Source organism: Acanthaster planci, linkage group LG04 (genome assembly GCF_054643075.1).
Source record: "Acanthaster planci isolate LZ-2023a linkage group LG04, COTS_SCS, whole genome shotgun sequence".
NCBI classification, from domain to species: domain Eukaryota; kingdom Metazoa; phylum Echinodermata; class Asteroidea; order Valvatida; family Acanthasteridae; genus Acanthaster; species Acanthaster planci.
In genome coordinates, this window is record NC_141780.1 from 4,949,102 (window position 1) to 4,965,112 (window position 16,011).

Below are 16,011 nucleotides of genomic sequence, written 5' to 3' on the forward strand. Positions count from 1 at the left end.
CGGGAGGGGGAGGGATTCCGAATTTTGAGTCTCTTCTGGACTTCATTTGCAACGCAGATAATCAGCTGCTTGGGCGAGTGAAAGTGGGTTCCTTTCTTGCTTGGCAATGACGTTCACTTGGGTCAACCTTGTACACAGGCCTGCGTTGTTTGCACACCTTTGGCATAGGGTCAATTTTACGTGTAAATGTTTTTGTGACCATGCGCCAATGGGGTTCTCTTGAGCGGATGTCATTTGCATAACTGAGCTGGGAGCAGCTGACATTTGGTGAATGTCAGCAGATGCTCCGTTCTTATAAGGGGACGCTTGTGTACAAAAACTATGAAAGAATGAGCCGGTTCGGTATTCCAACAGCACATGCCCAGTAAGAGGACGCTCGGGAACAGCTATGCGCGTGCGCGCCATAATCTTAATAGTAAGTGCAGTCATATGCCGATTCACTTGTACTTTCTCTTCCTTAACGACCTGTGCTTTTTGAAATGATAATGCAGGCCATTTGGCTGTATTTATTTTATTTCTTTATGAGCAATTGCATTTTTATTCGACAATTTTTATGGTAATATTACATATACAGTATATTAAAATTTTATATTACAACCGTTGTCATTTTAATATTATCTTGTGTAACCTGTCTTCATTCAGCCTGTGGGCTGCTATGGACAGTCAAATAAACAATAATAGTAATAAAAAAATACCGAACTGCCTCATTCTTAGCTCAGCGGAAAACAGATCAGGGTTCCTGTTCTACATGACCGGAAAGAACTTAGTGGGTTGGAGGCTAAAATACATGAAACCAAGAAGTCAACTCCCTGCTAATGTGCCCCAAATGCTTCAACTACTATAAGAGGGCTTTTGAGTCTGTGAACTTCGAGGTTTGCTTTTTTAAAAAAGGCCATGAATGTGCTTTATTTGCACTGGAGTATACACATAATCACTTTTCCGGATTTACCAGAATGAAGAAGGTTCCTCTATGGATATTCTGCCTGTTTGATGGATACTGCGCCCCTGTAAGAAGTGAGGGCACTTTACATCACTGGAAAAATTGGTAGTGATGTAAATGTATTCATTGCCTTGCTTTTAAGAACATCTGTTCTGTGGATTAAATGCTTACTAAACACCAAATGATCCATATTTAAACCCATGTTCTTTTTTTTTTACAGATTTGCATCGCAGCACAAGATCAATGATACCGAGGCGAGTTCCCAAATCGCAATCCAAATTAACCAGGTCAGTATTAACATAGGGCAGTCCGAAGGAAAGATGGTCACCATTTTGGGTTCAGAATTTAATGCCACTTACCTCGGTGAACAAACAGTCCATTTCTGTGGGTTTGCATAAAATTGCATCAGAACCAGGGTCATGGGAAGATAAATTATTCATAGTGTGTACATAATTTATTCATAATTATTTTGTGCATCTTTACCAGTTTTTACATAATTCTCATAACTAAAGTATATTTCCCCATTCTGTCATTTGGCTTTCTTTGTATACGTGCAGCAAACCCACTTTGAACCAGGGACCTGTTTAAAAGAAGTTGGAGAGAAGACAAAGTTATCAATATAGCTTGGATTTGTCGACTTTGATGGAAAAACATCTACATCAGCAAATTGCTGAAAAAGTTGGTTGGATTGGAGTTAGTGATGCTACTATTACTCCAAGTGGTAGCACACATCAGTCATACATTTCGCATCAAAATAGACTGAGTGCATGACAGTAGGATTACATGGGGGAAGGAGCAAGCCTGAGTAACTTGTCTGAGAGTTTTCACACTCACCTGTTGACAGTGAGACTTCTTAAGTGGATGGGAACTTGGGCCATCGGATAACGGGTCAGGGAGCACCACAAGACCCTTTTTTATACAGTTGTTGATCAGAAACATTGACCTGACAAGAACAGGAGCTTCAACTTTGGTGGTTCATTGGAGCCCAGATCACCAGAGAGGCACATGTCCACTGTATTTGATTAAAAGATTTGAGGGTTTCAGTTGCCCACTTTTTTTATCCCCTTAGTGACGGTAACAGCAACCCTGTGGGCACAATCCAGCAGGATCTGATCCCATCCTCCCCCATCGAAGACTCTGATCTCCTGGAGTCCCTCCTGCAGCTACAGGGCTGTCCCCTGGACTCGGACATGGACCAACTCACCCAGCTCCAGGAGAACCTGCTGGGGAGGAAGCCCGGAGGGTCGGGCGCGGGGGCAGGGGTGGACAAGGCTGCGGCGGACAAGGGGAAGAAGACCGGGGACCCAGGGGCAGGCTCTGAGAAGCAGATGAAGCGGCCTAGTCCCGACGACGGGACGGCGGGGGCACCGGGAGGGGCCGCAGGGCGGCATGAGAAATTACGGAAGAAGAACAAGGACGAAGATGGGGTGTGGGACGTTTGGGAAGAAACGGTGTAGTCGCAGGCACAATTTTCGGTGTCGTGAACGGGCCAGTTTGGTATTTCAAACAGGCAAGGTTATTTGAGAATAAAGCACATGTGGGAGTCGGCGTATGAGTGTGCTGATAGGGTAGACCTTGCGCTCACACCTTACTACTTCTGAATAACCTTGGCTGAGCTTCATTCTGGACATGCACTGTTATACCAAACTTGCTCATGAGTGAAAGTGGTCTCATACTGAAAGTCATTGTGGCATGGAGGTTTTAAAATGGGAAATGAACCCCTCAAAATCCTTTTGGCTCCCAAGATGGAATACATCTTTCCTTGGGCGTATTATCAGATATGATGTGCTATTGAGCTTGTTTCTAATATCCATGCACTTACAGTCTGCTGTACCTAGTGTAAGATGGCATTACAGTTTGTCGGTTCAGTTTGTGCCCATTCAACCTTTGAACAGATAAAGAAAGAAAAAAAGGCACTGAAATTTTATTCTTGGGTTGCTGGACATTTGTGCGGAAAATCAGGGAGTTTGGATCAAGAATGTTTGACCCTCACTAGTCTTCAGCAAAACTGGTCGGTAGTTTCCAGACCCTTGTGACATGCTGAAATAAAATCTTCTGGAGCATGTGTTTTTGTCAGGCAGGAGACCCAGTATTCAGCATGAAAGTCTGATTTCCTTGGGGAAAAAAAGTATTGAAATGTATTGTACATTGTTTATATGCTTCTGATGTCAACATTCCAAAGGGTGGAATCTTATAAACAGTGCCCAAATTCAGCTGAAATTTCCCCCATTTTTCATTTAAAGTACATTTTGCAGAAGTATACTTCTGTATTTTGAAAAGAAAACTGTGCCGTGCCAATAGTTGACAGATGGTTGCACTTCAGTCAATGAATGCCATCAACACAGAGGAATTTATCACTAATAAATGCCATTTTATGAAGAAGGAATATCTCTGTGCAAGGCGTAATATTTATGCCTACCAGTAAGATACAGATTCCTGAGGTGACTTTCCTGTGTCATTTGGATTGACCTTATCAATATGCATGACCTTGATAGTCTGGTAACCAGCCTTCTCAGCCAAGAAATATGCCTTCCAGTCAGCTTCATACAGCCCACCTTTTTACTATTTGTATGCTGCATTGCTCGTTCAGGCAGAAAATATTTTATACTATTTGTACAGTTTGACTTTGAGAAAGCAAAAAAAAACACTTGAGATGAAAATGTGCCTATATGTGCGTCAACCAGAATGCCTTTTTCTCATGATCTTACAAAGCAATGGATTTATAGTGTTTGTAAGGCTTATCACTTTTTTTAATGGCCAAGGATTTCACATCTGGGTTCTTCCACAGATATACGATAAAAAAGCAAAAAGAGGTGTTACGAAGTTCAAAAAAGATACTGTCAACCTTTCTAGAAAACTAAAACATGATTTGGTGCATTCATGCCTGAATGTTCTCCTTGAATGTGCTAAACCTTTACCAAAATGCATTGAAAATTATTTTGACAAAAAACTTGAACAAGTTCTCTTGAGAGGGCTTCCACGCCTTCTAACAGATCCCTCTGTTGGATTGTCCATATTATCTCCTTCCAATCCACTAGTTCCCTGCGATCCTCATGTCCAGTTTCAAATGCACAACTTTTTTTCGCACAATGTTCCACGTGATTTGGGCTTCTCGTTAGATTTGGTCAGGAATAGTTGGTATTGTTCCTGGTAGAAGAGCATTCGGGAATGTTTTTGTTTTGTTTGAAAACAGCAAAACAGATGGTTCAATTGTATATTCCACCGATCATCAAATTAGTTGTTTACTTGATCATATGAGAATAATGTCCCGGCAAATAACGCGACTTTGTGGGATTATTTTCCGAGTTGAGACCCTCATAAACGAGTAATCGCACAAATTTCCTCATCTTTTCAGCTTCACCGGCAAAGTTGCCTTTCGTTTCGTATGACGGAAGTTCTTCCACTCTTGAAGTTTGTTAACATTTGTAGTCAAACTTTGTACTGAACACTGTATGTTCTGAGGGCAGGAAACCTGTTCATGAGTCTCTACTGATGGCAGATCATAATTGCTTTCTTGTCTCGTTGATTGTGTACTAGTTGTTAAGCTTGATATGAAATATTTGTCAAATAAAATTGAAAACTGTAAACACTTCAGGGAACACGGACGTAGTACCAAAGTTACTTGCCTAAAAATGATTTACACCCTTGTGAGAAAAAGTGTTCAGGTAGGATTTTGCTGTGTTCCTCATTTCGTTGAAGTGTTGAATTTCAAGGGTTTTTATTGTAAAAGTTTCCTGTAGATAGTAAAGAAATATAATATTTGTAGTTATCCCTTGTGACTTTAAAGGATCATGTGCTTTATTTGGATTTTTCTCATTTTAAAATTTTACCATTAGAAAAAAAATTCTTCTACACATAATGGCTACTCTAATTTGGGGTCCGGTCAGATATTATTTCCAGCCCGATTTAACTGGCCTTGTTTCCATTGTGCACCATCTCTGTAGGTCAGTGATGTTTCTGTGTTTTTTTAAATAAAATTGTTTAATTGGACTGGAGAAAAGCAATACGTGTCATAATGTTGAAGATAATTTGCTGGCATTGTATCAATTTCAGCAGTCTTTATAGTGATGTTCTGTACAGGGTTAGAGCCACCGAAATTCTTGTGTTAAATTAATGTAGGCATTAGTGTTTATAAAAACTTTTATTTGTATATAAGGTATGTGTATGCAGCAGAGTCATGTGAATATAGTGTAATGTTAATTATTGGTGTTAATATTCTTTTTTTTTCTTTTTAAATCTTGGCTTTGTCTCCGGTTGCAACTCTAGCTCCAGCTTTGTTTATGTAAGGTCGTTGTCTTGGAGAACTCCAAATCAATCATCGGTCGTCTGCTTTAGATGCCATTAGTATTTATCATCGGCACTATTCAGATTTATTGTTCTTTTGTTGCTGTGCTGCCGGCCGGCCGTAATTTACCAACCACTCACTGACTGGCAATACTTTGCTGACGCATAAGAGAGGTCTTTCGGCAGTGCCTTGTGAATTATCCAATTCTGAAGAGTGTTGTCACTAAAAACCATAATTTTTTGTATCGCTTTGTTTGGAAGCATTAAGACTTTTTTGGTCAATGTATTGTGTGGTGGTATTGATGTGTATTAAAGACCTCTGCCCAAAACTTAGAGATTCGATGTGTAGAGGTTTTTTTTTTCATTTTGTATCTTGTTTCGTTGACGATATTTCGTGTAATATTTGCAACTTCTTCAGGTATCTGTAAAAGTGACTACGTGTTGAGGAATTTGCGTTTAAATTGCCAGATGAGCTGTTATATAAAAAAGTAGTACTTGACAATTTTTTTTCCTTCAATCTTTTGAGGTTATCGTTTTAGGATACTGTACTCTCTCACCTTGTGAAGATTGTAGTCAGTGTGAACGTTTATGTATTGTGTATGAATATAGTTTCTGTTGAATTGACGACTGCAATATTTTTATCCCGCCTCAACTTAAGAATTACAGCATAATTACGCACGGAATTCCCCTGTTTACTAAATGAAAAGAAGTCTGAGATTGGAAGATATCCTGAATTTTATTGCTAGTTATTGTTCCCTTACCAAAACCAACAGGGTATATTCACCACCTGTGGTGTTTATACAGGTGTGTGAGTTTCTGGCCGCATCTGTTGTAAAATATAAATGTCGATAGCATTTTCATATTTTCCTGAAATACGCCATGTGGTCAGCACTAGAAGTAAACCTGTTTAGCAATGACCGTTGCAGCATATTTGAAGTTAACCTCATTAATTATGTACCGATGTGCATTAAGAGGCTGTCCTTGTATGCTGTTATTTTATTGTTATTATTTTAAAAGCTTGTTGGAAATTCACGAAAAGAAAAGGAAAAATGGCAAAACGACTAAAACTTGATGAGGGATTACTCTGCATGGCCACAGCAGAATGATTTGTATCGGGACAGTTTTATGACATGAATTTATTGTGTAAGTTTTTTTCCTGACTGTATTTATACAACAAAGTGATTTGCTGGGATAGTTGCTCTGGAATAAAAAACTCTTTGTAAATTTTCAATCAATAAACAGTAATTACTTCTGTTGCAAGATTTTTTTGGTGAAAATTTGAGTGGTAGTATTTGACAGTTTCCGTTACTCGGCTTGCATTTTATCATGGCAAGGCGAAGTCAGTCTCAAAGAGGCTTAATGCTTCTACTGCGTTCAGCTTGTGCGCGTGGCAGCTGTGTTACGTAAGAAGAATGCTCATTTTGATATCTTTCGGATTATGGATTTTTTTCTGGTGGAGGCGGCAGTGTCAGAGGGTGGCACAAAGAAATTAAATGAAATTGATCTTTGAATCCAGGTCAGCCTCAGATCTGTCCGTGGCTGGGTAAACAAGGAACTAGTTATAGGCCTTGGAAATTGTCGAGAAATTTTTACTCTTAACAGTAAATTTTCTGGTTTTATTTATAATATTGTACAGCTTCAATAATTACGATTTTGGATTTTAGGAAATCATAAATACCTGAGACAGTTTGGCCATCCCTTCTAGTTCTTTACATCAAAAAAATCATCCATCGGACCAGACTGAGTTGTATTCTTTCACCTTAAAATAATCCCTTCAGGGTTTGAGCGGTTTGAACTCAACTATTAACTATTAACTCAACTATATTAAGCAATTTAAGCAAGATTCACTTCACCTTTCACAGGTACAGTCTTTGAGTTGCTGTTAACTGCTCGCTCCATATAAACTAAATTTGGATGAATTGAACTGCTTGTATTCAAGAACCCCTAACCAGTCAAAAATTGCAGACTAGTGCCCTACCGGGAACTGGGCTGTTGTGCAGTACTGAACTTTGTTCCCACCTCAGGCTTCATCTGGTTTTTGTTTTTGTTTTATTAGCTGTTTCGGCAACTTTGCCGAAACAGTATTGTTTTTCTGATAATTTTTTTTTCTTCTTCAACTCAATTCCTTCTACCAGTCGACTTCGGCAGTTTACTAAATCTGATCGACTTCAAACTTAGACCTTTGAACCATCATCCAAGGACGGTCCTAGGAGAAAATAAGTAGTTTATTTATTGATTTTTTAAGAATTAAATTTTCTCAATAGACTCTGTACACAGATTGCACACAGTTTTCGGACTGTCGTATATCAGGCTACGAGGGCGCTATTACAGAATTACTGTTACACCTGCCTGGGCTTTCAGGGTGCACTGAACCAATTCAAGCTCCATTGAAAATAGTGTAAAATCAACCAAGTTTGGAGCCCCATGGCAGGCAACTGAAGTCCCTGAGGCCTCTCAAACAAAAATCAATGTGTTGTTTGGTCCTTCAGATTTCATTTGATTTTCAATTTTTAGTAGGTTAACCAATGAATTTTTTAATTATCCGCCCAAAACAAACTCACCCCCCAAAAAGTGAATGTTGCCAAGCCCTCCCAGCGGCCATTTTTCAAATGACATCCCTCACCTTCTTGGGGCTCTTCTGACTAATTTTCAATCCCATTTTTGTCTGCTTTGCCCCCAGATGGGTGCCCCTGAATCTACAGAGATGATCCTGGGCCATACTGACACAATTCCACCATTTCTTGGCCCAAACAGACCCCTCTTTTTGAAACGATCTCTGGGGGGTACTTTTTGTGCGCCTCGGCCTGGCAAAGAATTTTCCTTGAATTGGGACACTGCACCCTTCAATTTTCAACAAACTGTCCTATATTGAACCATGGATGGCGTTGTTGCACAACATAGAGTTTGTACACACATTGTCCGGCATAATGCGTGAGCAGTCTTCAACTTTGACCGAGAATTACCAGAACGAAAAAAAAAATCAGACTAAATTTTCCCTTCTGTTCGATCGCAAATATACCCAAGTGTGCAAATATTGAATAATATTTCATAATTTTTTCCAGTTTAGACTAAAATCACGTGACATGAAATTAAAGGAGCAGTTTTCCTGCACACGTGTTTCTAGCCCATTGACTTTGTACACGTTTTCTAGCCACAATTTTGGTAACTTTGCAGTGTTTGATTGTTCCCAAAGTGATAGCCAACAAAGACCCTGATGCAAGATTTATTGCAAAGGGTGACGTCATGATGACATCATTGCCTTATTTTATATTCATTTTTGAATATTCAATTTTTCCCCATAGGTTTTGTACACGTTTTTCTACTTAACACAAGTGAACAAGTAGTCTTTAACTTCGGCGCAAGACTACTATAAGATCGAAGGAGAAATCGGGTACTTTACGCTCTGTTATTTTATTTGAAATATGCCTAAGAGTCGGAATATGAAGTAATATTTGAAAAAAATTGTTCAGTTTAAGACCTTGATGCAAACATACGTCCAAATTTATGACGTCGTGATGACGTCTTTATGTGATTTATTATTGATTTTTTAATATTTATTTCAGCTCATTGACTTTGTACACGTTTTCGAGGCACTATTTTCGTACCTTAGTAATCGTTGATCATCGTCAAACTTACAGCACGAACTAACTACACAACAAAGATAATTCTAACATATTTACGTCATGATGACGTCATCAAGTGATTCATTATTAAATTTTGAATATTTAAATGTAGCGTGAAATATATCAAAATCCATATAAAATCAACCGTGGCCTCAGCAACATTCAGTTTGTGATAAGTGCTAGAATAAAATGTAGTCTTGATTTCGTCTCGTGTAGGTCAAAAACATGACCCTTCCTTCCGGTTTAAACCGGAAGTATGCTTATTGTTTAAAAGTGGTAAAAGCTGTTAGGTGTTTTTCAACAGAATGCGTCTGTCGGTGTTAGTGCTGGGTTGAAACCCTGCTTATATCCTGGAGAGGTAGTGCTTTAGGCAAATATTGAGCATATTTAGTAATGATGACGTCATCAGGAGACAAGTCACGTGACATTGAAGGGGATCTCTTCAAACCACTATACCTCGATAAGTACAGGTCCGATGCGGTTGAAACTTTGTGTGTGGCTGGAAATGGAAGGGTTTTAGACCCAAATTGATCTGATTTGATTCTGATCTCATCTGGCGACAAGTCACGTTACGTTAAAGAAATACAATTCTTGTAACTGGTATCACATCCACTCGTGATGACGTCAACAGTCGAAGAAGTCGTATATGTTATCTTTAAGTAAGTATTATAATTTTTAAGCTATTGTGAGAAGCTCCACAAAGTACAAAGCAAACTCTCAACCGTGAGAATAATATCACGTGACAAGTTATGTTAGATTATTTTCTGAAGTGGACATCCAATTGCATTGGTTGAAACTGATTATAAATGAAACTTTTTCGGGGGTATATGTCACGTCCAGACTACTAAATTGTTCATTTTTACTCTCTCATAGTTTGAGGTTTTTTCATCACAATTGCCAATACTTATTTTGTGGGTGTAACAGTCCCGAAACAGCTCTGTATTTGTACTTGTTTACAAACACTTCTCTCTAGTTTATCTATTTTTTTACCACCTGACTTTGAGGTTTTGAACTCAAAAGTACTTCCGACAGTGCCATAGGAACATTAAGTGAGAAAAACACGCACAGCGCTGGTGCGGTGGCACGACGGGCACATTACAATGGCGCTCTCGCTTAGTACCCTCGTTTTTTTCCCATTTTCTTATTATTTCTAACAACATGTGACGATCCAGTTGTCAACAAAATAGCAGACCATAAACAAAATACACGTACATGTACATCCAACTAATGAATCAGCCTGGCTTCGAGAGGTGGTATATCCTAAAAAAAAAAGGCATTTTGAATGACGTTGTACAACGTCTTTTCCAGCGGTATCTGCCTTTTGAGCATCGTGCGTCACGCGTACGGTATGCCGCCGGCGTTCGTTACGACTATAATCCAAACCTAATACGGGCGATTCACAATAGTGCCAACGCACTGGCCAATCACAACGCGCAAAATTTGTCGACCCTTTCCAAACGCGCTTTGGATCGACAAATTTCGCACATTGTGATTGGCCAATGCATTGCAAACTCTTGGGGGCGCACCATTGTGAAACGGCCGTATTGCTCACTGGCGCGGTAACGTCACTGTAATGGCTTCTGATTCTGGTCGCATAATTAGTGTGTGTATATGCACATCCATGCTCTAAAATGCTCTAAAAAACTTTTTTCCTCTCCCAGTGGCGGCACAATGTTTTTGTTGACATAAAGCAATGCCAGAAAACTGGCACCTTCAGAGCTGCTTTGGAAAAATTTACAAACTGTCAAAATTAGGGAAACCGTGTGTTTTCCCAGTGTGAATAATGAAGGTAATGAATATTGTACTCACTTCTCTACGAACTGCATGGTTTTTATCTATTTTCAGTCCTGTAAAAAGTTGGCAGAATTCAAGGGTCTAGGATAGTTACAATGCTGATGAGGGAGCCTGTGAAGTCTTTCTACTCCAGTCCTATAAAAGACAAATATGGCATAAGTGCGACCATCTATTATGTTTGTAATGGTTCTTGGCTTGTGCTAATCAATTTTTATGGCCATGGATAAATAAGGCCTGTCCTTGGGTACGGTAAATGGACAAGTTTGAATTTTTAACTGAGCAGAATCATTTTGGGGAAAAGTATTTATTATGTTTATGGATAATTAATGCCTGTCCTTGAGCAAGGCAACGGCATTCTCTAAACTTTCCCCGAGCAAAAACAAATAACAAGGAATACCATTTAACTACAATGAAAAGCACGTTTTTTTAATGCACTTTACTTGCAGAAATAGAGGTGTCACAACGCTAGTGGACCGAAAATCTGACGAATTTATGACAATCGGAAAATGCTCATTCTGCCGAGACAACCCTGTGAATGACTAGACGACAGTCCTATATTGTACCCAGGGAAATACAGGACCCTCTTCTAGTCACTCATAGTCCTTAAGGGCGCCCAGCCCTGCACAAAAGACTTCACTGCCAGTTCATATGTGTAATATAGAAAGGCACAAGAGTTGACGTGCAGAGATGGACTGTTGCGATACACATGATACCTGTCTTTCGTGCCTATATGCATACACATACAGTGTCAAATATTGACTGATGTGTGATATAATTTCATTAGGATAAAACCTGAAAGTAGAGCTCACTATAAATTATCACCATTGGGGAAGAACAAATTGTGAAACGACCGTATTGATTCACAGGAAACACAGCCCTAACAACACCGAACTCAGCCAGCAGGAGAACAGTCCGCTTTCTATCTTCTGCTGGAACTTGTATATTCTTTTGGAAGTCGATCTACTGGATCACTGTGCCTGAACCTAAAACACTACATCCAATAGACTTGGAGAAAGAAAAACCTAAATGTAGACCCGCGAAGACCTAAATGTAGACCCGCGCCAGAGCAGTGCCTGCAGCTGACGACACTCGGGTTGGGTAATGATTTCAAATGTTGAAATTTCAAGTAAACTGTTGTTGTGCAAACTAACAAACCATGGGATCTGGTGCATCATCAGGTGCCTGCACTGAACGAGATACTATCAATATCAGACACATTCATTATAACCACTATCACACCAATTATCTGGTGTCTTGGTGTCATCATCAATTTCATATTTCTGTTTGTCCTGCTCGGTATTCCTTCGCTGAGAACAGACACCAGCATATACCTGGCAAACGCTGATCTTCTCTCTCTGAATTTAGCATCTACGTACGAAGTGTGGCGTTACATAGTTTCCCCTTAGGCTAGACATAATCCGGTTTCAACTTCTGCCCAATGTATCAGTTTTATTGCTATTACGAACACTGGCCTCCACTGCACTGGTTACCATGGCGTCCTTTGAGGGGTACCTCTCTCTGTGCCATGCATCCCATGAAACATCTCAAAATCCGTGGACGGAGACGAACCTAGAGAATGGTTGACATCTGCTGGCTGGTGGAATTCGTGTTTTCTCTTTCAACAACGATGAGGCAGACAGTGTCTGCGCCAGCCAGATTACAACACATACCAAAATTATCCATCAACCATAGTACACATTGCCCCTCCAGCACCCTGGGTACGATACCCCACTGAGCCATTACTTAATATTCCCTGGCTTATTTTTACTTACAAGAAAAATATATGTTAGCCATGTAGCGATCGTACAACGTGGGAATGTAATTGTGGACATGATTTTTTTTTACTATTACGTACACCCCTTTTTTAAAAGTGCAAGTGGCTCACAGACAGCAGTTCGCACTCTGTTCTCAGCCCATTGCCCCCCCCCGCCCAAACCGTCATGTTTCTTACTACTGAACACTGGCTACTATACCTCCAATGCACTGGTTACCATGGTGTCCTTTGAGAGGTATACCTCCCTCTGTGCCATCCCATAAAATTGCTGGCTGATGGGATTCGTGTTTTCTATTTCAAACAATAATGGGGTAGACAGTTCCCATATAGAATGTCTGCTTTGGCCTGGTGACAACGCATAGGCGTACCAAGACTGTCCATTAACCATAGTACACTTTGCCCCTCCCTGAGTGCGATACCTCACTGAGCCATTGCTGAATGTTCCTTGGCTTATTGCGAAAGTTGCTAACGCTTACATGTACGTGCGCATCATTCTGGCTCTCAAAAAACGCACTGGTGACCAAAGCTTTGACAACAGTGACCCCAATGCCCTTCAAGTACGAAACAAAATGGTCAATGGTTTGAGCGGTTTGAACTCAACTATTAACTATTTAGTAATTTAAGCAAGATTCACTTCACCTTTCACAGGTACAGTCTTTGAGTTGCTGTTAACTGCTCGCTAAATATAAACTAAATTTGGATGAATTGAACTGCTTGTATTCAAGAACCCCTAACCAGTCAAAATTGCAGACTAGTGCCCTACCGGGAACTGTGCCGTTGTCCAGTACTGAACTTCGTTCTCATCTCAGGCTTCATCTGGTTTTTGTTTTTGTTTTGTTTATTTATTATTTTTTTAACCACCTGACATTGAGGTTTTAAACTCAAAAATATGTCCGACAGTGCCATAGGAACATTAAGTGAGACAAACACGCACAGTGCTGGTGCTGTGGCACGACGGGCACATTACAATGGCGCTCTCGCTTAGTACCCTCGTTTTTTTTCCATTTTTCTTATTATTTCTAACAACATGTGACGATCCAGTTTTCAACAAAATAGCAGACCATAAACAAAATACACGTACATGTACATCCAATTGATGAATCAGTCTGGCTTCGAGAGCTGGTATATCCTTTAAAAAAACGCATTTTGCATGACGTTGTGCAACGTCTTTTCCAGCGGTATCTGCCTTTTAAGCATCGCGCGTCACGCGTACGGTATGCCGCCGGCGTTCGTTACGACTATAATCCAAACCTAATACGGGCGATTCACAATAGTGCCAACGCGCTGGCCAATCACAACGCGCAAAATTTGTCGACCCTTTCCAAACGCACTTTGGATCGACAAATTTCGCGCATTGTGATTGGCCAATGCATTGCAAACTCTTGGGGGCGCACCATTGTGAAACGGCCGTATTGCTCACTGGCGCGGTAACGTCGCTGTAATGGCTTCTGATTCTGGTCGCATAATTAGTGTGTGCATATGCACATCCATGCTCTAAAATGCTCTAAAAAACTTTTTTCCTCTCCCAGTGGCGGCACAACGTTTTTGTTGACATAAAACAATGCCAGAAAACTGGCACCTTCACAGCTGCTTTGGAAAAATTTACAAACTGTCAAAATTAGGGAAACCGTGTGTTTTCCCAGTGTGAATAATGAAGGTAATGAATATTGTACTCACTTCTCTACGAACTGCATGGTTTTTATGTATTTTCAGTCCTGTAAAAAGTTGGCAGAATTCAAGGGTCTAGGATAGTTACAATGCTGATGAGGGAGCCTGTGAAGTCTTTCTACTCCAGTCCTATAAAAGACAAATATGGCATACGTGCGACCATCTATTATGTTTGTAATGGTTCTTGGCTTGTGCTAATTAATTTTTATGGCCATGGATAAATAAGGCCTGTCCTTGGGTACGGTAAATGGACAAGTTTGAATTATTAACTGAGCAGAATCATTTTGGGGAAAAGTATTTATTATGTTTATGGATAATTAATGCCTGTCCTTGAGCAAGGCAACGGCATTCTCTAAACTTTCCTCGAGCAAAAACAAATAACAGGGAATACCATTTAACTACAATGAAAAGCACGTTTTTTTTAATGCACTTCGCTTGCAGAAGTAGAGGTGTCACAACACTAGTAGACCGAAAATCTGACGAATTTATGACAATCGGAAAATGCTCATTCTGCCGAGACAACCCTGTGAATGACTAGACGACAGTCCTATATTGTACCCAGGGAAATACAGGACCCTCTTCTAGTCACTCATAGTCCTTAAGGTCGCCCAGCCCTGCACAAAAGACTTCACTGCCAGTTCATATGTGTAATATAGAAAGGCACAAGAGTTGACGTGCAGAGATGGACTGTTGCGATACAAATGATACCTGTCTTTCGTGCCTATATGCATACACATACAGTGTCAAATATTGACTGAAGTGTGATATAATTTCATTAGGGTAAAACTACTACTGAACACTGGGTACTATACCTCCAATGCACTGGTTACCATAATGTCCTTTGAGAGGTATACCTCCCTCTGTGCCATCCCATAAAACTGCTGGCTGATGGGATTCGTGTTTTCTATTTCAAACAATAATGGGGTAGACAGTTCCCATATAGAATGTCTGCTTTGGTCCGATGACAACGCATCGGCGTACCAAGACTGTCCATTAACCATAGTACACTTTGCCCCTCCCTGAGTACGATACCTCACTGAGCCATTGCTGAATGTTCCCTGGCTTATTGCGAAAGTACGCTTACATGTACGTGCGCATCATTCTGGCTCTCAACAAACGCACTGGTGACCAAAGCTTTGACAACAGTGACCCCAATGCCATTCAAGTACGAAACAAAATGGTCAAAAGCTGGTTGTTGGTGCCGTGTTTATCCTATGGCATTGACCGCACGTACTCTATCTTCAGCCTAGCTGGCTGGAGCTGCTTGATGGCTCAGATTCCTGATCCTCTAATCCCTCTTTGGAAGGAATGTAAGATGGGTATCCTCGGTCCCCGAGTACTTTAACTCAATGATTTATTCACTGGTTTACGGTAGCACGAACAGAACTTACCGTGCCGCATTCATCCAGACATTCCCCTATTAAGGTCAACCCAGACGGCAAATTATCGATGTTAGTCGAGCTGAACAGTGCAGCACTATTATGGAGACCCCGGCCAAGAAAGGAAGCGTTGAAATCAACCTGTGAATCGACTTTCGAGAGTGGGGTGCACAGGGGGGGGTGTAGTTAATTAACACTTACACAACGCCCGAATAAATTCCCAAGATCGGTCTTGGAGGTTTGATCATGTCACCTAAATAACCATTATTACATCACAGGGAAAAGTAGAGCTTTGGTTTCATGGAATTTGGAAAATGGAAATGCTTATCCGATGGAAGTTCCATTTGTTCAGGTATGATTTTTCTGGCACATCTGAAGATGATGCAATATAATTATACAAAGACAGTTTCATATTCGTATACAGGAAACTTCCATTCCATCTGTAATCAAATGAAATCATTTGCCTTTGAGAAAGATTCTGCTAGGATTGAAACGACAGGCCGTCCATGAAAACGGTTTGAGTACATGATCACCACTGCTGTCATTCAT

At 40.3% G+C, this 16,011-nt stretch overlaps 1 protein-coding gene and 1 pseudogene across 8 annotated transcripts in view; both read left to right on the top strand.

Moving 5' to 3' along the window:
- Positions 1-6,486, top strand: part of cttnbp2 (cortactin binding protein 2) — a 74,965-nt gene extending 68,479 nt beyond the window's left edge. For all 8 annotated transcript variants that reach the window (XM_022225573.2, XM_022225574.2, XM_087135451.1 and 5 more), the window contains 2 exons: positions 1,161-1,227; positions 2,010-6,486. In XM_022225573.2, the coding sequence (XP_022081265.2) occupies positions 1,161-1,227; positions 2,010-2,397 (455 nt within the window). In that variant the 3' untranslated portion in view covers positions 2,398-6,486. The remainder of the gene's footprint in view (positions 1-1,160; positions 1,228-2,009) is intronic.
- Positions 6,487-11,797: 5,311 nt separating this feature from the next.
- Positions 11,798-12,376, top strand: LOC147799318 (uncharacterized; annotated as a pseudogene).
- Positions 12,377-16,011: the final 3,635 nt, after the last annotated feature.